Source organism: Nomascus leucogenys, chromosome 14 (genome assembly GCF_006542625.1).
Source record: "Nomascus leucogenys isolate Asia chromosome 14, Asia_NLE_v1, whole genome shotgun sequence".
NCBI lineage: Eukaryota > Metazoa > Chordata > Mammalia > Primates > Hylobatidae > Nomascus > Nomascus leucogenys.
This window is the reverse complement of record NC_044394.1, coordinates 38,921,195-38,945,848: the sequence shown is the minus strand read 5'-3', so window position 1 is coordinate 38,945,848 and position 24,654 is coordinate 38,921,195. Positions and strand designations below refer to the sequence as shown.

At 53.3% G+C, this 24,654-nt stretch overlaps 1 protein-coding gene across 6 annotated transcripts; it reads left to right on the top strand.

Moving 5' to 3' along the window:
• Window positions 1-4,088: 4,088 nt before the first annotated feature.
• Window positions 4,089-24,006, top strand: DRG2 (developmentally regulated GTP binding protein 2). 6 transcript variants are annotated; one of them, XM_012501152.2, is made up of 13 exons: window positions 4,113-4,309; window positions 9,864-10,024; window positions 14,326-14,415; window positions 15,073-15,133; window positions 15,681-15,771; window positions 16,411-16,483; window positions 16,617-16,707; window positions 17,540-17,637; window positions 17,968-18,044; window positions 19,846-19,934; window positions 20,673-20,731; window positions 22,471-22,508; window positions 23,199-24,006. In XM_012501152.2, exons 1-13 carry the CDS (start codon window positions 4,246-4,248, stop codon window positions 23,236-23,238), a joined length of 1,032 nt encoding a protein of 343 aa, XP_012356606.1. In that variant the 5' UTR covers window positions 4,113-4,245; the 3' UTR covers window positions 23,239-24,006. The 6 variants fall into 6 exon arrangements, with proteins under 6 accessions (XP_030682736.1, XP_012356606.1, XP_030682735.1 ...); XM_030826875.1 differs by having other exon boundaries at window positions 22,471-22,524; XM_030826876.1 differs by lacking the exon at window positions 17,968-18,044 and having other exon boundaries at window positions 4,089-4,309; window positions 9,864-10,019; window positions 22,471-22,524.
• Window positions 24,007-24,654: the final 648 nt, after the last annotated feature.

Below are 24,654 nucleotides of genomic sequence, written 5' to 3'. Positions count from 1 at the left end.
AGCTACCGCGCCAGCCCTACTTTGGTTTTTTTTTTTTTTTGAGACAGAGCCTTGCTCTGTTGCCCAGGCTGGAGTGCAGTGGCGCGATCTCAGCCCACTGCAACCCCTGCCTCCCAGTTTCAAGCGATTCTCCTGTCTCAGCCTCTGGAGTAGCTGGGATTACAGACATGAGCCATGATGCCTGGCTAATTTTTGTATTTTTAGTAGAGACGGGGTTTCTCCATGTTGGCCAGGCTGGTCTCGAACTCCTGACCTCAAGTTATTCACCCGCCTCAGCCTCCCAAAGTGCTGGGATTACAGGCTTGAGCCACCATCCCCAGCCCCATATATACATATTTGAACTAGTTGAGAGTAAGGTACAGATGTCACACCTACTATGGACTGAATGTGATGTGATGGTATTTGGAGTTGGGGCCTATGGGGGTAATTAGAGTTGGATGAGTTCATGGGGTAAGATACTGCTTATGATAGGCATGGTGCCCTTGTAAGAAGGGACACCAGAGAGCTTGTCTCTCTGAGAGCATGCACTGAGGAAAGGGCATTTGAGGACGCAGTGGGAAAGTAGCCCTCTGCAAAACAGGAAGAGAGCCCTCACCGGAATGCAAGTATGTTGGCATCCTGATCTCAGACTTCCAGCATCCAGAATGTGAGAAAATTAATGTCTGTTGTTTATGCCACCAAGTCCATGGTATTCCTTTTTTTTGTTTTTTTTTTTTGATACAGAGTCTTGCTTTGTCACCTAGGCTGGAGTGCAGTGACGATCTCGGCTCACTGCAAGCTCCACCTCCCGGGTTCACGCCATTCTCCTGCCTCAGCCTCCTGAGTAGCTGGGACTACAGGTGCCTGCCACCATGCGTGGCTATTTTTTTTGTGTGTGTATTTTTTAGTAGAGACAGGGTTCCACCGTGTTAGCCAGGATGGTGTTGATCTCCTGACCTCGTGATCTGCCCGCCTTGGCCTCCCAAAGTGCTGGGATTAAAGGCGTGAGCCACTGCACCCGGCCTCTAATTTTGTACTTTTAATAGAGATGGGGTTTCGCCATGTTGGCCAGGCTGGTCTTGAACTCCTGACCTCAGGTGATCCACCCACCTCGGCCTCCCAAAATGATAGGATTACAGGCGTGAGCCTCTGCGCCTGGCCCAGAATGTCTTTTTATAGGTGCTTTTAAATTTTTCAACCAGAATTAACTGGCCATGGTAGCATGTGCCTGTAGTCCTAGCTACATGGGAGGTTGGGGCTGGAGGATCACTTGAGCCCAGGAGTTCAAGGCTGCAGTGAGCCATGATCATGCCACTACACTCCAGCCTGGGTGATAGAGAGACACCCCATCTCTAAAAAAAGAAAAATAGCCTGTAATCCCAGCACTTTGGGAGGCCAAGGCGGGCAGATCACGAGGTCAGGAGATTGAGACCATCCTGGCTAAAATGGTGAAACCTCATCTCTACTAAAAATACAAAAAAATAGCTGGGTGTGATGGCAGGCGCCTGTAGTCCCGGCAACTCAGGAGGCTGAGGCAGGAGAATCACTTGAACCCGGGAGGCGGAGGTTTGCAGTGAGCCGAGATTGTGCCACTGCACTCCAGCCTGGGCGACAGAGCGAGACTCCGTCTCAAAAAAAGAAAAAAAAAAAAAATAGCCAGGCACGGTGGCTCACACCTGTAATCCCAGCACTTTGGGAGGCCGAGGCGGGTGGATCATGAGGTCAGGAGATCGACACCATCCTGGCTAGCATGGTGAAACCCCGCCTCTACTAAAAATACAAAAAATCAGCTGGGTGTGGTGGCGGGTGCCTGTAGTCCCAGCTACTCGGGAGGCTGAGGCAGGAGAATGGCGTGAACCTGGGAGAGGGAGCTGGCAGTGAGCCAAGATCGTGCCACTGCACTCCAACCTGGGCGACAGAACGAGACTCTGTCTCAAAAAAAAAAAAAAGAAAAAAACATATAAATATAAATAAATAAAATAAAAATTTCAACCAGAATCTGGACAAGTTCCACACATGTAACATTTTTTTCATTTAGAACAATCTCCCTACTTAACCCCCCGCCACTGTCATTGATAATTTTGATGAACCAAGGCCACTTGCCTTATAAAATATTCCACTTTCTACATTTATCTGATGTTTCCTCATGCCTAAACTCAGTTATAGTATTTTTGGCAAGAATTCGACATAAGAGATGCTGTCAGCCAGATGAGGTGGCTCATGCCTGTAATCCCAGCACTTTGGGAGGCTGAGGTGGGAGGACTGCTTGAGACCAGGAGTTCAGGAGCAGCCTGGGCAACATAGTGAAACCCCATATCTACAAAAAAAAATTTTCTTTTTAAATTAGCCAGGCATGATGGTTCGGGCCTGTAGTCACAATTACTCAGGAGGCTGAGGTGGGAGGATCACTTGAGCCTGGAAGGTTGAGGTTGCAGTGAGCTGTAGTCACGCCACTGCACTCTAGCCTAGGCAATAGAGAGAGAGCCTAAGAAAAAATGTCACGAGATGCTGTCTACTTTACACTGCTTCGTATCAGGAGGCATCTGATGGTAGGTGATCCTGAGTTGGGGTACTTAGTTAAGGTGGTATGGGGGACCAGGTGCAGTGGCTCATGCCTGTAATCCCAGAACTCTGGGAGGCCAAGGCTGGCAGATTCCTTGAGCTCAGAAGTTCGAGACCAGCCTGGGCAATAATGGTGAAACTCCATCTCTACAACATAATACAAAAATCAGCCAGGCATGGTGGCTGATTTTCTCCCAGACTGAGGAGGGAGGATCACCTGAGCCTGGGAGGTCGAGGCTGCAGTGAGCTGTGATCATGCCACTGCACACCAGCCTGGGTGATCAAGTGAGACCCTGTCTCCAAAAAAACAAACAAACAAACAAACCAACAAACGGTGGTATGGGGATCCACTTTTTTTTTTTTTTTTTTTTTTGAGACAGGGTCTCGCTCTGTTGCCCATGCTGGAGTGCAATGGCAGCATCTTGGGGATCCATTTTGAACCTCTTCAAGCTTGTCCCACCTGAGGTCTGCAGCCACATGTGGCCCAGGACCGCTTTGAATGTGGCCAAACACAAATTCGTAAACTTTCTTAAAACATTATGAAATTTAGGCGGGGCACAGTGGCTCACGCCTGTAATCCTAGCACTTTGTGAGGCTGAGGCAGGCAGATCACTTGAGGTCAGGAGTTCGTGACCAGCCTGGCCAACATGGTGAAACCCCGTCTCTACTAAAAATACAAAAATTAGCCGAGGGTGGTGGCGTGCACCTGTAATCCCAGCACTCGGGAGGCTGAGGCAGGAGAATCATTTGAACCCAGGAGTCGGAGGTTGCGGTGAGCCAAGATTGCACCACTGCACTACAGCCTGGGCGACAAAGTGAGACTCCGTCTCAAAAAAACAAAACTAAAACAAAGAAAAAAAAATGAGGTTTTGTTTGTTTGTTTGTTTGTTTGTTTGTTGAGATGGAGTTTTGCTCTTGTTGCCCAGGCTGGAATGCAATGGTGCGATCTCCACTCACCGCAACCTCCACCTCCCAGGTTCAAGCAATTCTCCTGCCTCAGCCTCCCCAGTAGCTGGGATTACAGGCGCGCGCCACCACGCCCGGCTAATTTTGTATTTTTAGTAGACATGGATTTCTCCATGTTGGTCAGTCTGGTCTCGAACTCCCAACGTCAGGTGATCTGCCCGTCCTGGCCTCCCAAAGTGCTGAGATTACAGGCGTGAGCCACCGCGCCCGGCCAAAACATTGAGTTTTTTTTGGCGATTTTTTTTAAGCTCATCAGCTATCGTTAGTGTTGGTGTATTTTACGTGTGGCCCAAGACAATTCTTCAATGCGGCCCAGAGAAGCCAAAAGATTGGACACCTCCATTTATAGTATAAATTGAGAGCCACTAGGCTTTCGGCTCAGCCCCTTTTCCTTACACTGCCAGTCAGCTGCGCTCAGGGACCCGCAGTTCAGGGTTCAACACGAGCAGATTCCCTCTCTTCCTCGCTTGCTCCTGCCAGCCGCAGCCGTGGGCCAGTACAGCATGGCCCGGCCCCGCCCCGGCTCTTTCCAGAGGTCCGCAGCCTGGCCGGCCCAGCGGGCGGAACCGATAGTGTCTGGCACTTGGCTCTCCCGGACTCTGAATCCCGGAGCACCAGGCGCCCACGAGAACGCTGTTCTCTTTGGCTTCCGGGCGCACGCTACTCTGTCGCAGCCGTCAGACCGGAATTCCCGGTGCCGCCGCAACCGCCGTCTGTGCGCCCACCTCTGCTGCCGCCATGGGGATCTTAGAGAAGATCTCGGAGATCGAGAAGGAGATCGCTCGGACGCAGAAGAACAAGGGTGAGGGCCGGCCGGGCGGGGCCTTCCTTTCTGCCTGCCTCAGTTTTCCTGTCTGTAAAATGGGGGAACAACTCCAGCAGTAATGCTGGGGCAAGATCCGAGGCCGCGGAGAAGTTGCCAGACAAGTGCCGAGGCCGCCCTGCGCGCCAAGGCAGGGCCAGGCGGGAGCGGGTCTCACGCCCAGGTGTGAGTGCAAACGTACCCCAAGAGATCTGATCAGTCCCAGACCGTGTGCCCGAGTAGAGAAATCCTAGCTCACAGAGCAAGCATCTGACCCATCTGACCCAGAGAGAGGCGGAGCTGGGGTTCAAACCTCAGTCTTCTGATGGCTGGGCCTGGGGCCTGGGTGTACTCTGTTGTTTTGGGAAGTGCAAGAGGAGACCTCTCAGGAACAGCCTCACCCAGCAGCTGAGAGCCCACTGGAGCAAGGGAATCAGGACTCTGGAGTCTGGAAGGCCTGGGTTTGAGCCCCAGGTCCACCACGTACCTTCCGTAAAACATTGGAAAGTCACTTCACTTCTTGGAGTCTCAGTGTCCTCATCTGTAAATGGGAAAATACTCCCCTGCTCCGTCTTAGCACACAGCTGAGTTAAATTAGATGGCCTTTACAAAGCACTGGGCACATGGTGAGCACTCAGTATTTAAAGTAAACATCCCAACATAGATAATACATAATGAAGCCTCACATCTGGACTTTAGAATGTAAGGGCTGGAGGAGCTCACAGAAGAGAGGTGAGGAGAGAACGATGACACCAGGACGAAGTTGACTTGAGCTGGTTGTTGGAAGGGTATCCCAGGTGGGGGCCACTGCTGAGACAAAGACATGGGAGTGAGCATGGTATGTTCATGGGACAGTGAGAACAATCTAGATCAGAAGGGGGGTATGGAAGAGTAATAAGAGATGCAATTGGCCAGGCTAGTGGCTAGCCATTCAGGCTTGTGGGAGCAGGAAGCAAGCAACACTAGATAGCTGGTCCCAGTGTCTGCCCTCCCTTGGTTCCATTTAAGTTTCAAGGCCAAGGAGTTGAGGGCCCTCTATGACTCATTCCTTCTGTAAATCTTTTTTGTTTGTTTGTTTGTTTGAGACAGTCTTGTTCTGTCACCCAGGCTGGAGTGCAGTGGTGCCATCTGGGCTCACCGCAACCTCTGCCTCCCAGGTTCAAGCGATTCTCCTGCCTCAGCCTCCAAATAGCTGGGATTACAGGCACGTGCCACCACACCTGGCTAATTTTTGTATTTTTTTAGTAGAGAGGGGGTTTTGCCATGTCGTCCAGGCTGGTCTCGAACTCCTGACCTCAGGTGATCTGCCCACCTCGGCCTCCCAAAGTGCTGGGATTACAGGCATGAGCCACCATGCCTGGCCGATCTTTCCTGAGTCTTTACTATGTGCTAGGCACTGTGGTTAAAGTTGTGAACACAGCAGGCATATCCCAGCCCTTGGATCTGACCTTCTAGTTGACGGTCTGAAAACTAGAAATCAAATAAATAAGGTAATGTCAGTCAGCAATATGTGCTATGAAGACAAACCAGGGTGATACAGCAGAATATTGGGGGTGGGGAGGGGCTGGGGATTGGGTCTGCTTAGGTGGAATGATAGAGAAGACCACCATGAGGATGGGGCATTTGAACTAAGACCTGAGAGAAGAAGGAACCGGTCACGCAAACATCTGGGGGAAGAGTGTTCCTGGCAGAAAGAGCAGCTAGTGCAAAGGCGCTGAGGCAGGAACAAACTTGGCTGTTTACAGGTCAACAGGACTGGGGCTGGGTGCAGTGATGGGACAGGAGGGGGTCGATCATGCAGAGCCATAGGTCATGGGAAAGACTCTGGGTTGTGTTCTAAGGCAGTGGGAGCTGGTGCAGGGTGTTAAGCAGGGGAGGGGCTGTTCTGACTTCTGTCTTGAAAGTTCCCTCTGGCTGCTGTAATATTCCATATTACCCATAAGACCCAAGGAAAGTCACAGGGAGGCTAGAGATGCTGCCACTTTGGCAGTGGTAGACAAAGGAGATATAAAGATGATTAAGACCTAGTCCCTCCCTTCAGAGATGCTCAGAATTTTAGGAGCTGGGATGACAGGAAGGGCCATGTGTACCTGACTGACACTGAATCCTTTTGTTTGTTTGTTTGTTTGTTTTGTTTTGTTTTTTTGAGACAGTTTTGCTCTCTTGACCAGGCTGGAGTGCTGGAGTGCGGTGGTGTGATCATAGCTCACTGTAACTTCAAACTCCTGCATTCAAGCAATCCTTCCACCTCCACCTCTTGAGTAGCTGGGACTATAGGTGTGCACCACCACACCGGGCTAATTTATATATATATATATATATATATATATTTTTTTTTTTAGATGGAGTTTCACTCTTGTTGTCCAGGCTGGAGTGCAATGGTGCAATCTCGGCTCACCGCAACCTCTGCCTCCCAGGTTCAAGCGATTCTCCTGCCTCAGTCTCCCAGGTGTGTGCCACAATGCCCAGCTAATTTTGTGTCTTTAGTAGAGTCTTTAGGTTTCTCCACATTGGTCAGGCTGGTTTTGGACTCCGGACCTCAGTTGATCCGCCCACCTCGGCTTTCCAAAGTGCTGGGATTACAAGCGTGAGCCACCACACCTGGTCAATTTTTATGTTTTTTGTAGAGGCACGGTCTCACTGTGTTGCCCAGGGTGGTCTTGATCTCCCAGCCTCAAGCAGTCCTCCCTTCTCAGCTTCCCCAGAGTGCTGGGATTACAGGCGTGAGCTACCATGCCCAGCTGCAGAACCCATTCTTGACCATTTCTCACTGCTATCAATTCACTGATTCACTTGGTAAAATATTTCCTGTGTGCCCGGGCCCTGTGCTGGAGGCTGGGGATCCAGTCCCATTTCCTGACCTATCGGAGTCAGGGAAGTAAAGAAATAAGATAGTTTTCAGAGTCGAGAAGACAGTAAACCTGCTCATGAGGCAGGAAGGGGTCTGGGTAAGGGCAGAATTTACTGTAGATTATAGCCAACTTTTATTGGGTGCTTACTGTGTGCTAAGCGATGTTCTTAGTGCTTTCTGTAAGACTTCTCCATTATTCCACCATCAAAAGTCTGCTTAAGTATGGTCAGGCACAGTGGCTCACGCCTGTAATCCCAGCACTTTGGGAGGCCGAGGTGGTTGGATCACTTGAGGTTAGGAGTTCGAGACCAACCTGGGTGACACGGTGAAACCCCATCACTACTAGAAATACAAAAATTAGCCAGGCATGGTGGCACCAGCCTGTAGTCCCAGCTACTCGGGAGGTGGAGGCAGGAGAATCTCTTGAACCCAGGAGGTGGAGGTTGTAGTGAGCCAAGATCACACCACTGCACTCCAGCCTGGGTGACACCAGCGAGACTTTGTTGGTGGCTCACACCTGTAATTCCAGCATTTTGGGAGGCCAAGGCGGGCGGATCACCTGACGTCGAGAGTTCGAGACCAGACTGACCAACATAGAGAAACCCCATCTCCATTAAAAATACAAAAAATTAGCTGGGCATGGTGGCATGTGCCTGTAGTCCCAGCTACTTGGGAGGCTGAGGTAGGAGAATCTCTTGAACCCTGGTGGTGGAGGTTGCAGTGAGCCGAGATTGCATCACAGCACTCCAGCCTGGGCAATACAGCGAGACTCCGTCTCAAAAAGAAAAAAAAAGAAATCTGCCTAAGAAGTTACTACTGTTAATAACCCTATTTGCAGATTAAGAAACTGATGCACAAGAAGACTAACTTTTCCAAAGTAAAATGGCCCCACTAATGGCAGGGTGGAGTTCTGACACAAGCTCTCACTGCCCTCTGAGACTGGGCAGGGGAGGCCTCTTTGAAGAAGTGACATTTGAGCTGCTCCTCAAATGATGGGAAGGAGCCAGTTCCAGGAAGATCTTGTTGAAATGGGGAGAATCGGAGAATCACCAGTGTGAAGGTCCCAAGGAAGGAATGATGTCAGCATGTTCTAGAAAAGGAAAAAAAGAAAGGCCAGGCCCAGTGGCTTAATCTGTAATCCTAGCACTTTGAGAGGCTGAGGCAGGAGGATTGCTTACAGCCAGGAGTTCAAGACCAGCCTGGGCAACATAGCAACACCTCGTCTCTACAAAAACAATTTTTTTAATTAGGCAGTCCTGGTGGTACATGCCTGTAGTCCTAGTTATTCAGGAGGCTGAGGCAGGAGTTCAAGACTGTAGTGAGCTATAATCGTGCCACTGAACTCTAGTCTGAATGACAGAATGAGACCCCCATCTCTTTAAAAAAAAGAGGAGAAAGCAACTGTGTCTGGAATGTAGCAGAGTGTGTTGAAGGTTGAAGTAGCCAGGAGCCAGAGCAAAGAGTTTGTAACACCATTTACAGTCCTGAAATGAAATTCCCCATCAGTAATATAACCGAATTTCAAAAAAAAAAATGTAATACCCTAATGGTAATATAAAGGGGAAGAAGAAAAAGGAAGTAATTTATAATGAAAATGGTATTTATTTAAATACATGAATGCTGGAGTGCTGCCAGGATCTAATGAAGTTACCCTGAAGCAGTAGAATGCTCATGCCTCTAGGTAGAATCACTGGGGATGTGACAGCCACGATGCAGGTGTGTTGTGTTGGCCACTGAGTTACGCCCCAAGAGGGGCTGCCATGGCAGCGTGGGATCCCAGAATGGTGAGCAGCTCTAGGTAAAGTTTCAGACAAAGCATGACATAGTCTTCCTTTCATATACACAATAGTTGCATTCCTGGGAATTTCAGTGTATATTAACACTGTACAAAATGTCCTGTGTTTATATGTAAACAGAGCTAGGTTCTAGGCCTGGCGATCCTAACCCAGGTTTTCCCTCTGTGGATGCCTTTGGGATGTGACAAGTCATGGACTTGGGACAATTCTCCTCAGCTACGCAGGACTGACTCACCTAATAGGGCAGCTGGTTTCCCTGACCCCTGCCCAATAGATGCCAATGCGGACTTCACCATCGAAGTGAACAGAAAACATCTCCCAGAATTTCCAGAATGCCCCCCAGGAAGCGGTGCCACCTCTGTTGAGAACCATTGGTTCTCAGTAAGCTGGTGAGGTCTCAACAAAGAGACGGGATTTTTTTTTTTTTGAGACAGAGTTTCACTGTTGTTGCCCAGGCTGGAGTGCAATGACGTGATCTCGGCTCACCACAACCTCTGCCTCCTGGGTTCAAGTGATTCTTCTGCCTCAGCCTCCCAAATAGCTGGGATTACAGGCATGAACCACCATGCCCAGCTAATTTTGTATTTTTAGTAGAGACAGGGTTTCTCCATGTTGGTCAGGCTGGTCTCGAACTCCCGACCTCAGGTGATCCACCCTCCTCGGCCTCCCAAAGTGCTGGGATTACAGGTGTCAGCCACTGCACCCGGCTTAAGAGATTGGATTTTATCTTAAATGAAGTGAGAAGCCAAGGGGGCCTTTTAAGCAGAGGGGTGTTTTTTTTTTTTTCTCCTGATCTCCTTGACAGCAGTTGCTTCCCAGCCAGCACTTGGTGACATGTGGGCCCTGCCTGACCCCTGGGCTTGGACACCCTGGCCACTCATCTTCTGTCTTGCTTTCCATCCTTTAGCCACTGAGTATCATCTGGGCCTGCTGAAAGCTAAGCTTGCCAAGTATCGGGCCCAGCTCCTGGAACCGTCCAAATCGGCCTCGTCCAAAGGAGAGGGCTTTGATGTCATGAAGTCGGGCGATGCCCGTGTGGCGCTGATTGGATTTCCCTCTGTGGGTAAGGTCAGTGATGGTCAGTGTGGGCCTCGGGGAGGAAAGCAAGAAGTCATCTTTCAAACAGGTGACCATCCAGGCTCCCCTCGCTGCCTTTCTGCTTAGCTCCAGGGACACAGAAGACCAGGCCTCCCCCAGGGTCAGATCCCAGCCCTTTATCATCCTAACATGGAGGACACTCTTTCCTCTTGCCAGCAGATGTAGCCCTACTTGGTCTTCCGACTCAGTCATCATGCACAAATACTTCTCGAGTGTGTGTCTCGAGCGGTGTCATGTGCTGGGCACTGTGCCAGGGACTAGAGACATAGCATGAATGAGACAGAGCTCTGTCCCTGCCCACATAGATCTCCCATTCTTGAAGAGAAAGGACAGTAAATAAGTAATAAGGTGCATCCAGTGGTGAGGAGTGGGGGCTGGTGAGTGACAGGGCAAAGGTCTGCTAGTTACGACAGGTCCCGGCAGGTTTCTCTGGCGAGTAAGTATTTGGGCGGGGGCCGGAAGGAAGTGAGGGAGCTTGCAGAGTCCTGGGTGAGAACCTTCCAGACAGAGGGAACAGTGAGCACAGAAGCCCTTAGACAGGCGCTCGCTTGGTGTGTCCAGGGAGGCCCAGGTGGCTCCCTGAGGAGCACAAGGAAGGCAGAAGACGGAAAGGATAGGGGCTTATGGGCGGCCGGAAGGACCCTGGCTTGGATTGAAGAATGAAACTGCAGAGATTTTAGAAGGTTTCTTCGTCCAGGTGCGATGACTCACGCCTGTAAACCCAGCACTTTCGGAGGCCAAGGTGGGTAGATCACCTGAGGTTGGGAGTTCAAGACCAGCCTGACCAACATGGAGAAACCCTGTCTCTACTAAAAATACAAAATTAGGCAGGGGTGGTGGTGCATGCCTGTAATCTCAGCTACTTGGGAGGCTGAGGCAGGAGAATCGCTTGAACCTGGGAGGCAGAGGTTGCAGTGAGCCGAGATAGCGCCATTGCACTCCAGCCTGGGCAACAAGAGCAAAACTCCATCTCAAAAAAAAAAAAAAAGAAGATTTCTTTTGGAAGTTGCTCTGTTTATCTGTTTAGCGTATAATCTATATTGGTTTACTTTTTTTTTTTTTGAGATGGAGTCTTGCTCAGTTCACTGCAACCTCTGTCTCCTGGGTTCAAGCAGTTATCAATCAGCCTCCCGAGTAGCTGGGATTACAGGCATCTGCCACCATGCCCAGCTAATTTTTGCATTTTTAGTAGAGATGGGGTTTCACCACGTTGGCCAGGCTGGTCTCGAACTTCTGACCTCAGGTGATCCGCCCACCTCAGCCTCCCAAAGTGCTGGGATTACAGGTGTGAGCCACCGCTCCCGGCATGATTTACTTTTATGTGAGGAATAAAATAAACATCATTGCAGGGTTTTGAGCAGAAAAGAGAGATGTCTGATCGGCTTTTTTTTTTTTTTTTTTTTTTTTTTTGAGGTATAGTTTCACTCTTGTTGCCCAGGCTGAAGTACAATGGCGCGATCTCAGCTCACTACAACCTCCGCCTCCCAGGTTCAAGCAATTCTCCTGCCTCAGCCTCCCAAGTAGCTGGGATTACAGGCATGTGCCACCCCGCCCGGCTAATTTTTTGTATCCTTTTTTAGTAGAGACGGAGTTTCACCATGTTGGCAAGGCTGGTTTTGAACTCCTGACCTCAGGTGATCCAACCCCCTTGGCCTCCCAAAGTGCTGGGATTACAGGCGTGAGCCACTGCGCCCGGTCTAAAATAAACTTTTTATTTTAGAATAGTCTTAGATTTACAGAAAAATTGCAAAGGTAATACAGAGTTCCCATATACCCCACACCCATTTTCCCTGGCAGTTAACATTTTACACCAATGAATGTTGATCTGTTCTTGCCTCAAGTCCGTGCTTTATGCAGATTTCCTTAGCTCCTCCCCACTGTCCTTTTTCTGTCCTGAGATCCCACATCACAGTTCAGTTGTTATGCCTCTGTAGGCTCTTCTAGACAGTTCCTTAGACTTGCCTTGATTTGATAACCTTGACGGTTTCAAGGAGTACCATTCCCATATTTTGTAGAAAGTCCTTCAGTTGGGTTGTGTCTGATGTTTTTCTCATGGTTAATCTGGGGTTATAGTTAGCAAGGAAGGCCACAGAGGTAAAGTGCCATTTTTATCACATCACATGAAGGCCACATACTGTCCCTTCAGCAGACTTACCCCTGCTGATGTTGATCTTGACCACCTGGCTGAGGTGTGTCCAGTTTCTCCACTGTGGAGACGCTCTCTTCTCCCCTTGCCATGCCAGTTTGGGGAGGGAGGTGACTGCGTGCGGCCTAATTCCGTTGCCTCCTTGAGGGGAGCATCTACAGAAACTGTTTGGAATTCTTCTGCATGGGAGATTTGTCTCTCTTCTCCCATTCATTCGTTTTATTCAATCATTCATTGATATCCGTATGGACTCGTGGGGGGTTATTTTGTGCTTTGGGGTCTAAACCCATACCATGTTCTTTTGCTGCTCAAATCGTTTTAGCTTTGGAGCTAGTTTAGTTGGCTTCTTTGATGTACTTCCGCCATTGTGTTTTTCCAGCACTTCCTCACTTTCTAACACTGCAAGATGCCTCAGGCCCATTTTGTATATTCCCTGCCCTGGCCTAGAATCTGCCATTTCTCCAAGGAGCCCTGGTTCCTTTGACTGGAGAATAGCATTAGAAACTACCATCTGGGCACTGACTTACTTTTTTACAGAATCACTCTGGCTGTTGTGTAGATAGCAGGCTACAGCAGGGCAAAGTGGAAGTGGGACAGTGGAGAGGTTGCTAGAATATAGGCCAAGTGAGCAACAACCAAAGCTCTGGACAGGTGCTGGGGAGCAGCTTCTAACTCAGTTCAGCTGAACAATTTGAGCCCACACCCAGTTTCCATTGCTCTGGGCCAGGCATAGGGGATGGTGGTAACAGCTACCTTTTCTTAAGTGCTTGCTGCAGGCTGGGCAGTGTTTAGTTTTGTTTGTTGTACTGTCTGCCTATATGATTGGTATATGTATCAGAGAGAGAGAGATTGATAGAGAAGCCGCTCTAGTTACCAAGAGCTGTGACCCTTGAAGTCTGGGCCCGTGGCAGATCCCACCTGCCTTATTGGGAGTATAGGCTCTCCCACCGTGGGAGGGCCCAGGTCTTGGGGCTAGACAGAATCGGGGAGTGGCCCCAAGGTTGGTTGCTGGCTGTCTCAACAGCCATTGCTCTCGGGGCCACCCTGTCTATCCATATACCTGTCCACTCCACCAGGTTTTTCTCATTTCTTGAGTTTCTAGGAGGTCCCCAAGGCTGAGGGTTTCTGGATTTGGGGACTCTATGTATTTCCATCACATGCCACATTCTGGACTTGAGAGGTCTAAGGGTGCCTTGGGGAGGGTGCCCCCAGTCTTCCTGCCAGTCAGCCAGGAGGCAGGGTCTGGATAGCTGGCCCTGCAACTCAGAGTCTCAGGCTTCTTGTTCCTGGGGCCCTGCTGATTAGGATGGGGCAGGAGGCATGGGGCTGGGTTTCTTCCCTCCCTGGGTCTGCCCACTTCTTGGCTGACCTTCTCAGCCACAGCATCTATCACTGAGATGTTACAGTGTTTGGAGTGAGGCACATCCTGGGCCTTATCTTTTTAATCCCTGTGCAGTCCTGTGAGGTAGGGACTAGGTTCATGCCCATTCTACATGTAAAGACCCTGAACTGAGAGTATGGAGTTTCCTGCCCAATCCCAGGACACCCCGGCAGAGGCAGGATTCAAAGCCAGGTTTCTCCAACTCCCAGCCACAGTGAACGGTGGTCTGAGTGGTCACATCCACATCTTCCCAGTTCCCCACTCCATCCCTGCAACACCTCTCCTGTCAGCTGTCTCTGCCTCAGCCCAGGAGGTTGGCATCTCCTTGCACACCTCCTCACACCCTCCCTGGGTGCACAGCATGTCTGGGTACTGGTTCCACGAGTGCCGTGGGACTGCCGCCTGCTTAAAGTTCTCTGGGGCCAAGAGGGCCTGGAGGATTGTGTGGGGCTAGGGGAGGCTCCTGATGTATATGGGGAACCCCATCAGAATGCAGATCCCTGCCATTACCTGAGACAGTCCTGAGACCTCCAAGGAACAGATGGGCCCTCTGTTGTCTGACCCATCCAGGACAGGGCCAGAGGTGAGCTCTTTGGCTGGGGGTGTCTTCACAGCCACCTAGGTCGCCAAGCCGAGGGTGAGAGGGTCTCCTCCTGCTGTCTGCACCTGCAGGCCCCCAGCCCCTGGGGCCTCTCCCAGAAGGCCAGGGACAAGGCTCAGTGCAATGATCTCCTTTTCTCCTAGTCCACATTCTTGAGTCTGATGACCTCCACGGCCAGCGAGGCAGCGTCCTATGAGTTCACCACTCTGACGTGTATTCCTGGGGTCATTGAAGTAAGTGGGTGTGCTGGGCCCAGAAGGAGAAGGGGCGCATGCTTGTGTTTGGACTTGTGCCTGTGCCCGCTTTGTGTGTGAGTCAGGGTGGATGTCCCCATGTCAGGACAGGCTCTGGACTGAGCTGCTTTGCCCTCTAGCACTGACACTTCTAGGGATCCTAGCTGCTGGACCTCAGAGATGCCTGGTGGGGCCTGGAACTAGGAGGTCAGGCCAGCATGTGGCTACTCTGCCTGGCGCCCCCTGTGCTCTCCTCCCCAACACCACCACAGCTCTGGTCACTAACTGCTGCTTGGCTGGATCCTTCTGCCTCCCCATGAAGCTTCACTGCCTTGGGCTATGTTTGCTTTGGGCAGCTGAGTGGTATGGCCTTAAGTTCCCATGGTGAAACAATTTATTTGTGAAGTGCTGGTACCATCAGTGATGAGTGTTGTGGGATTGGGAGATCCTGAGCCCTCCCTAGGCAGCCACTCAGCTCATAGGCTGTGGTCTGCACCGGGCTGGGGTGGTGACAAGGCTCAGACTTGGCCACAGGTTGGCACCTGGGTTTCCCTCAACGCCTGAGCCCTGGGACCATTCCAGATGTCCCAGATCCAGGCAGGACCTTTCCAGTGGAGGCCCAGCCTTGCCTTATCTTTCTTCTCTTCTGCATCCTAGTACAAAGGTGCCAACATCCAGCTCCTGGACCTTCCTGGAATCATTGAAGGCGCAGCCCAAGGTGGGAGGCAGGGCAGGTGTGTGGGAGACAGGCTGGAGCTCTGTTACTGATCATTGAAATTGGGTGTGGCTGTCATGGAGATCACTCTGGATCCCTGGTCCATTATCCCGCTTTCCAGAAAAGACAGGTTCCAGTTCAAATCCTCGGCACCAAACTAGCCTTGTGATCTTGGGCAAGTGACTGGGTGTCTCTAAGCCAAGCCTCAGTTTCCTCAGCTGTAGAATGGGCATAATAATACTTACAGCATAGTTTTGAGGATTAAGTGAGGAAATGTTCAGGAAGCACTTAGCCTGGGGCCTGCCACATGGTAGGGGTGGGCGTAGGACAGCCATTATCCTGTTACTCCTTTTATGATGGTGGTGTCGGATTTTCTTCTGAAATAAGTCTCCGTGAGTAAAACACGTGGATTAAAGAAAAATGCCAAGCTTGTGCTAGTATGTGGCAGAGGCTGTGGTAGGTCTGTAAAGGACAGGAGTCCAGGGCGCCATGGGCTGGGTAGCAGTCACATGGGTCCGCATATGTAAGTGCATCCCTCCCACCCATCCAGGAAAAGGCCGTGGCCGGCAGGTGATCGCTGTGGCGCGCACGGCTGACGTCGTCATCATGATGCTGGATGCCACCAAGGGAGAGGTGCAGAGGTCCGCAGGGTGGGGCATGGGGCAGGCTCACATGTCTGGGGAGGGCCGATGTGTCCCTGAGCTCGTAATGGGCGGCCTGTGGGTGCTTGGCTCTCTCACACGTGAGAGTAGTGGTAGGACATGTCACAGACTGAACCCAACACCACCCAGCCTATGGCGTCTTCTCCTCAAGGCTTGTGTCCAGCCAGCACAGAGGCATCTTGGGACTGGGGGCCAAGGGGCTTGGCCTGGCTTTGCTTCCTGTTCAGAGGCACAGGTGCCCCATCACTTCCCAGAACCTGCCAGGAGCCCAGCCCCAAGCACAGAAGCATTGTTCATCCACATCCTGGCAGAGGGGTACACCAGGCCTGCCTCCTCGGGACCAGAAGGAGTACCCTCATGTGGTCACCTCTTGGGGGCTCCACCACTTGCCTGTGCATGCTGACCGTAAACCGGGCCAGTCCCCTCTGGGACTGTGGCAGAGTTTAGAAGCTCCCTGCAGTTCTAGGGCATTGGGAAGGAGTGTTCTCCGGGTTGCTGGGGAAGGGGGTGGAGGAGAGAGTCAGTCTATGGGTGGGCAGTGACATCCTGCGTAACAGGGAAGCTGTGCATCTGGCTCTGTGGACAGCCTGTGACGGGCTTATGGGGTGCTCTGCCTAGGTCTCTGCTAGAGAAGGAGCTGGAGTCAGTGGGCATCCGCCTCAACAAGCACAAGCCTAACATCTACTTCAAGGTGAGGCACCTCTCTGGCCTTCAGGCCATGGGTGTGGCAGTTTTGAGACTGCATTGGCTGGCGGCTGAGGCTGTGGGACCATTGCTGTGACCCCTTGGTCAGCAGTTCTCCCCATCCCTCTCTCCTCTTTCAGCCCAAGAAAGGCGGCGGCATCTCCTTTAACTCGACAGTCACGCTGACCCAGTGCTCGGAAAAGCTGGTGCAGCTCATCCTGCACGAATACAGTATCCTTCCCTGAAAGACACGTGAGGGAGGGCAGCAACCACCGTCAGGGCAGCGGGGGGACTGACCACAACAGGAGGCCTTGTGGAGCAGGGTGGCAGCAGGTTACTCCCACTGCTCCCGCTGTCCATTCAAGCAGCCTCTGAGCAAGCTCCAGACTGCCAGGGCTGCAGCCGTGCACTTGGCAGTGGCTTCCTGGCTCCTCACTGAGTACTGGGCACTGTGGTAGCCAGATGACATCCGGAAGAAAAAGATGTCATGGGAAACACCCTCTGAGGACGGGGGGTTCCTAGCCTGGAGAAGCCCCAGGGAAAGCTGGGGAGTGGGTGGTGCCTCTAAAGCAGTGTCGGGGGCTGGTTGGGTTCTGGGGCCCTGGGGATAGGGCAGGGCCTCGGGCAGAGTTATGCCTGGCATATGGAGAACTCTTAGAGTCAGCTGTGAGCCCCTCATTGCCAGAGATGTGTAAGCAGAGGCAGGATGGCCCCCAGTGGAGTCCTGCACGGAAGAAGCTGGAGTTCGACCAGCTTTCAGATGCTCCTGGTGCTAAAACCCAGGCTTCCCCTGAGGGGCTTTGGGGATTCTAGCAGGTACGTTTTTCTCCCTGCCTAGCTATCAAGATTAAAACTCTGTTGATTTAAACTTTTATATATTGTGGTCCCTCTGGGGAAGAGAACAGAGGGCTTCCAAAGCATTACAATCTTGTAGAACCTCACAAGCAGATTCCGCCACGGCCCCATGCGGCCAGCATATTTCCTGCTCGGCTTTTTGGGGCCCTCCGCTGATGGGGAACAGGGGCAGCTGGTGCACAGGTTGCCCTTAATCGGAGCCCCTCAGAGATCTTCAACGCGGAAGTGCTCTTCCGAGAAGACTGCTCCCCGGACGAGTTCATCGATGTGATCGTGGGCAACCGGGTGTACATGCCCTGCCTATATGTAAGTGCAGGAGGGGAGCCTTGGCCTGGCCACTCGGCCTTTCCACCACATGCATTTCCTCAGCTCCCAGAACCTTGTGAGAGAAGCAGAAAGAGTCTGAGGCTCTCCCCTCCCCTCACCTCACCTCAGTGGCTGCTTGGATCTTGCAGACATAGAGAGCTTGAAACCAGGGTTCCAGCCCAGCCTTCCCTACCCTGAGGCAGCAAGGGGAGGGAGGGCGTAGACTCAGCTTTCCAAGGAAGGGCTGCAGCCGGCACAGGGCAATGGAGGGCCCTTTTCTGGATGCCTTGCTCCTATCCTCAGCACCGGCTTCCGCCTTCTCAATCTCAGGTTTATAACAAAATCGACCAGATCTCCATGGAAGAGGTGGACCGCTTGGCCCGAAAACCCAACAGTGTGGTCATCAGGTGAGGCCGCTGGCATCCTGCCACTCTGCTGTCCTTGCTGTGGGTTCTGATCCCAGTTGTCAGGCCTCCCAGCCACTTTGGCTGTGGAGGAGGAAAAGCCAGCATAGCCTCCAGCAGCACACAGCCCTCACGCAGCCCAGGACTTCCTGCCCAGGGCAGAGCACTTTGTCCGTGAGGCCAAGGAGACACTGCAGGAGGGTCCCCTTCATAGCTGCTGGAGGCATTGGCCCGTTCCAGTTGTGAATTGCCGTGGGCAGGGTGGGTGATGTCTTGTGCGCCCTGGTTAAGAAAACAGAAGGATTTCATCAACAAAGGTTGAATGGCTAAGAGGCTTCTTAACTTAGGCCAGGCGTGCTGGCTCATGCCTGTAATCCCAGCACTTTAGGAGGCCGTGGCGGGTGGATCACGAGGTCAGGAGATCGAGACCATCCTGGCCAACATGGTGAAACCCTGTCTCTACTAAAAATACAAAAATTAGCCGGGTGTGGTGGCGTGTGCCTGTAATCCCAGCTACTCAGGAGGCTGAGGCAGGAGGATCACTTGAACCCGGGAGGCGGAGGTTGCAGTGAGCTGAGATCATGCCACTGCACTCCAGCCTGGGCAACAGAGTGAGACTCCATCTCAAAAAAAAAAAAAAAGAGGCTTCTTAACTTAGTAGTGAACCAAGGTCCCCCCAAGAAGCCCTGGGTGTGAGCCTACCTCTCCTGGTGCTCTGGAAGGTGTGGCTTCTGTCTGACCACAGCTCAAAGGGAAAAAGGGAACTAACATTCTCAGGCCCTGGCCACCCACTTCCTGCCCTCCTTTGCAGGGTGGGTCCCTGGGGTACCGCCTGCACTCTGGCTGTTTGTTCACTTGCCACCACAGCCTGGCAGGCTTCTCTTTGGGGCAGACTGATTCAGGTGCTCCACTTTGCTGGTTTCCTGACCTGAAGTGGGCACTCCACAGCTTCACAGTGAAGCTTGGCCGACAGTACTGAGAGCTCAGGGACCAAGAGGCTGGACAGCGCAAATGATGGATGAGGGTCCCGGCCTGAGCACAAGGACCATTTTTGTGGTGGTCGTAGCCACCACAAAGAGCAGTGTCGGTTCTACAGCACAGCCTCAGGTCCTTTCCTCCTGCTGTGTCCCAGGCCTTTGAGGGGCTGCCATCCTCAGGGCATGAGAGCTTCTACACCTTTACCTGCTTGTGCTTAGAATAGCTCTACAGAGGTCAGGACACAGCTCGGGGTCACGCTGCAAACCTTCAAGCCACAGTCCACCCAGTATTTGGAGCAAGGCACATCCGGGGCCTTATCTTTTTAATCCCTCTGCAGTCCTGCGAGGTAGGGACTGGGTTCATGCCCGTTCTACATGTAAAGGCTATGGTGCCTCCAGAGCCTTGGTTCTCCCCTCTTCTTGCTGAAATCCCTGCTGGACTTCCTGGCAGTCCCTTGCTCCTCTCAACAAGGAGTGAACTCTGGGTGTCAGGGTTCCTAGCCTTTGCCCATGGTCCCGTCACAGCCCCTGGCCATCTCCCCATGGCAGCCCTTCACTAATCACACATGCTGCAACCCTCCACAGAGCACAGGCTTGCCAGCCCCTAGGAGAGATGCTGACCCTGGTTGAGTATGACCATGATTGGTGCCCAGCGGCACTGGCAGCAGAAACATCAAGCTGCCATCATAGTAATGGGCTTGTTTCCCTGTGGGTACCAGTGGGCCGCCTGGCCAGTGGAGGTTGTCCCCTCCAATAGTGAGAAGTGGAGACCCCAGCCTCTGAACTCACAGGGGCCACTGCCTGACTGGCCACCTCCCTCTTTGCAGCTGCGGCATGAAGCTGAACCTGGACTATCTGCTGGAGATGCTTTGGGAGTACTTGGCCCTGACCTGCATTTACACCAAGAAGAGAGGACGTGAGTTGCGCTGCACGTAGCTGAGAAACAGGCTGAGCTTCATCCCTAGAAGGCTTCCAGGCCGGTGTGTGATGCCCAGAGACCCCAGCACCGGCTCTGGCCTGGCTTGTCTAGACACACCTCAGCTCTTTTCCCTTCTCAGCACTGGGTACTGCTGGTTTTGAAGGTACCCTGGTGGGGCAAGGCTACATTGGGGTCCCCACTGGCTGTAGCAGTCAGTGCCCTCCTGACCTCCCCTCACAGTGACAGGCCCTATCTCAGGAGCATCAGGGACCTGAATCCACAGGAGCCGTCCCCATGTCTGACTCCTGCCCATCCTCCTGGTGCACACACACACATGCCCTGGGGTCCCAACTGCTGAATTTGGAGCAGTTTGCATCAACCCTGACTTTGGCAGCAAGGAGCGAGCTACAGCTTCCCTCACTAGACTCCAGCATCCCTTCGCACCCTGCCCGTTCAGTCCAGGTCCTGGTCTCTGTCGGTGCTGTCACGGCAGATGGGTGGCAGGCACTGTGAATCCTAGACTTTTGATTTATTTTGAGTCACTGTGTTAAGGTCGAGGTCGTAGAATATGGTACAGGGATCTATGTGGAGGGTGTGCTGGATGTCAGGGGGAGGTTAGGCCAAGGCAAGGAGACCGAAAGGGCCTCTGTGGCCAGCTCTTCCCTCGTGCAGAATCACGAGGTGGCAGTGTGGGCCCTGATGTGTGGCTGACATTCTCCCCATCCCGCCCTGCAGAGAGGCCAGACTTCACAGACGCCATCATTCTCCGGAAAGGGGCCTCAGTGGAACACGTGGTGAGTTGACAAGACCTGCCGTGACAAGGGGTGGGAGCTCTGCATGCCCTTTGGGGCTCTGTTCTGCCTGAGGTGCCCTGGGCCAGGGGTGGGCTCTGCTGGTCTTACTCTCAGATGTCAACGCAGGCTCTGGAGTTGGACAGCCTGGGGCTGCATCTGCAGCACCCGTTCTTAGCCGTGTGCCGAGCCTCTGACCTCTCCTGTGAGGGGGGTGTGCTGCCTGCCCCCCCAGGTAGTCAGGAGGACACGTTGAATGAGGTCCAGTGTGTAGGGCACTCAGCATGCTGCCTGGCTCTGCAGAGATGCCAGTAACCCTGCTTCCATGCCATTCAGGCATCAGTCAAGGAGAGTGAGGAGTGGCACCAGCTCAACACAGAGGTCAGGACAGCGGCTTCAAGGAGGCAACTTGAGCCGGCTTATAGGACTAGTGGGTCTGGCAGTGAAGAGTTGGGGTGGGGAGCATCCCGGTTAGGGGAGCAGGCATGCACAGGCCCCAGGGGAGGTGTTCTGGGCTCAGGGAGCAAGAGGCTGCCTTTCCCTGTCCAGGATTCTGTCACCTGAACATGACCCTGCAGGCACAGATGGTGGCCAACCTTCGGTTCACATGGCCATCCTCCTGGGCTGATGCTTTCCTGGTGGTGTTTTCCTCAAGCTCATTTCTTCTTGGGATCTGTAATCCTGGAGGCAAGGGACGCTGTAGACCCAGCTGTTCCTGCAGCCCCTTAGGACAGTGGTGGCGGGGCCTGCAATCTGGTCTCAGGCATTCATTCATTCCCCAAGCCTAGCCCCAGGTCTCTGAGTGCCACCCTGGAGGTGTTAAACAAAGGAGGCCAGGCAAAGTCCCATCTCCCTCAGGGCCTAGGCTTGAGATCACAGCAGGAGGAGCCAAGGAGACTCACGATTACCCTCCTGAATCCCTTCAGTCACTCACAAGTGGCAATGCTGGGCAAGCTGAGTAAAACAAAACCCATCTGCAGACCATCTGTGTCAGGGAAGTGTTCCTGCAGGCCTGGCGCTGGCCTCCACCCCAGGGACGCTGGGCTGAGGCGTTGGGTCTCCCACCAGAGCCTGGAAGACCTGTGGGCATGTGGGAAGAGGAGTCACATTGCACAATTGCAGAGTCCCCTCCCCGCCGCCCTCCACTGTGCCACCATAAGCATGGAAACTGGAGGTCTACACTCTCAGGGCAATTGCTGGCTGCCTCCTCCAGGGTCTCCTTCCAGTTTCATGTGACATCTGGGACCCCTGGGATCTTCACCCCTACCAAGGAGCACTGAAGTTTATGCACTGCCCTGGGAGTTGGGGGTGATGTGATTGATGTGTGGGAAGCTTCAGGCCACAGGTGGGGCCAGGAGGAGTGAGAGATGGTGACCAAGCAGGGTGGACTCCAAGCTATCACCCTGTCCCATTCTGAAGGAGCATCTGTTCAGGCAAGGCAAGCAGAGGGCCACTAGCAGCCAGGCCCCAGACCTTCCCCTGGTGGCTTTGGGAACATTCCTAACTAGGCACCACAGCTGGCAGACCAGGAGTGGGAATGGCAGGGCCACCTGCAGCTGTGATTGGGTGGCTGTGTGCGAATTGAGCCCATCAGTCCTCCACACAAGGCCCAGACTGCGTGGGCACCTGCTTCAGGAACTCTTGCCTCTTGGCCTGTGTCCTGAGCTTTGGGTGTGCAGCCAAGCTTGGGATGGGGGTAAGTGAAGCCTCACCTCTCTACCTGACTCTCTCCTGTCCTCCAGTGCCACCGCATCCACCGGTCACTCGCCAGCCAGTTCAAGTACGCCCTGGTGTGGGTGAGTCCCTGGGTGGAAAGCAAGCAGGGGGTTAGACCCAGGACAGCCCCTGGGTTAGGCATGAAGCAAGGCATTCACACTCTCTGCATGGTGTTCCCGTCTTTCCTGTGGGGATTGGCATGTCTGTGTGTCTGTCCTCCACAGAATGTACATGCCAACCCAGGGTAGACATGGGCCTTCCCCACCCTTTTTTTTTTCTGGTGTTTTTTGTTTTTTGTTTTTTTGAGACAGGGTCTGGCTCTGTCTCCCAGGCTGGAGTGCAGTGGCACGATCATGGCCCAGTGCAGCCTCGACATCTGTGCTGAAGCGATCCTCCCACCTCAGCATCACAAGTAGCTGGGACTACAGCCACACACCACCATGCCTGGCTAATTTTTCATGGAGATGAGGTTTCGCTATCTGGCCCAGGCTGTCTCGAACACCTGAGCTCAAGTGATCCTCCCACCTTGGCCTCCAGAAGTGCTGGGATTACAGGCATTAGCCACTGTGCCTGGCCCTCCCCGACCTTTGAGATCAGGGATGGTCAGACCACTGCGGACGTCCTGCTGCCTGAGGCCCCCACCTTACGCCATGGCATTCACCCCCCAGGACACACACGCCCAGGGATATCTTCCTTGGCCTTGGCCAGTCCAGACTGAGATGACCCCTCTGCTCTGCCCCCATTCCTCACCCAGGGCACCAGCACCAAGTACAGTCCGCAGCGGGTGGGCCTGACGCACACCATGGAGCACGAGGACGTCATCCAGATCGTGAAGAAGTAATGGCGCCTGCTGGCCTCCCACCCACCTGCCTCGTCTCCCTGGGGAGGTGGTCCCACTGGGACACACAAACACCCAAACAGAAAAATACAAATACACGTACCCCAGGAAGGGGTCCCTCAAGTCTCTGCTATTTACAGAAGTTTCTTCAGACAAAGAGTGTGTTGGGGCAGAGGGGCTCGGTTGGAGGCATTTCCCATAAGGCTGAGCCCTCTCATGGGGGTTTTGTTTGTAGTGCTGAGCCTGCATCTGTGCCCCCCAGCCCCCTGCACTGAGGGAGCAAGTTGCCCACCTGCCCGCCAGCCAGGGCCTAAAGCAGATGGCATGCTCAGTGCCAGGCTGGTAGCTGGGCCTATTTGGGTCCCTGGAGGCTGTGGCTGCTGTCACGGCACCTCACTCCCTCAGCTCCTGCCAGCTTCTCTGACACTTGGGTTGGGGGTCCTTCCAGGGGGAAACCCCCTTGGGTGCCCCACACAGGGCTCTCCATGATGGGAACCAGCAGTTAGTGGCTTCAAAGGCCCAGCTGACACCCTCCACAGCCTAAGGGGTGTCCTAAAGTGCCTCCCCCTGTATTCCCCCTCCCAGGGCAGCCCCTGCCCAGCACAGAACCCCAGGACCCTGGCTCTGCACGCCTGGGGCAGGGACTTTTGAGTTTAGGATCTGTATTTTCTAAGTCCCCAGTTCTCCTGGCTCTCCTTTCTGAAATAAAGGATTGAAAACGGTTCCTGTTCAGACTGAGAACATTTTGTAAACTTGCTGAACAGTAGCCAGGTTGAGTCAGGTGGGCACAGGTCAGGCATTGGGCCTGGGGGTGGGAGAGGGTGGAGCCTGGGCCCCCAAGGCAGACCCAGGCCTTGTGTGGCAAGGAGAATGCAGGATTCTTCACCCAGGCACAGGCAGGCTCTGCCCAGGGTGTTGGTGGTCAGGGGTGTCAGGCCCAGACTGGCCCTTCCGGAGGGGCCTGGCTGCCAAGGTGGGCAGCATCCCAGGAGGCCCTTGTGACCATCTGGGCTGGCAGGGAGGCTGTGTGAGAACAAGGTGGTGGGTCATTTCCTGTTGCCTCAGAAGTCAGGAGTAGAGGGGCTGGCAGGGGCTCGATGACTGCCTATCATGTGCCAGGGACTGTGCCAGGCCCCCCACAGTATGCTGCTGTCCCCCGGAAGCTGGTGTAGGCTGCACAGTTTGTGAGTGCAGACCCTGGATTTAAGACCTGAGCAGCGGGGAAGGCTTCCTGGAGGAGGTATGCCTTTTGAGATGGATGCAGCAGGTTCTGTGAGGCTGCCAGGAGGGGTAGAGTTCCCGAGGGCCTCGGGTCCCGCTGGAGTGTGGAGCAGGCCCATGCTCAGCTCTCCAGGCTGTTCGTGGCTCCCCT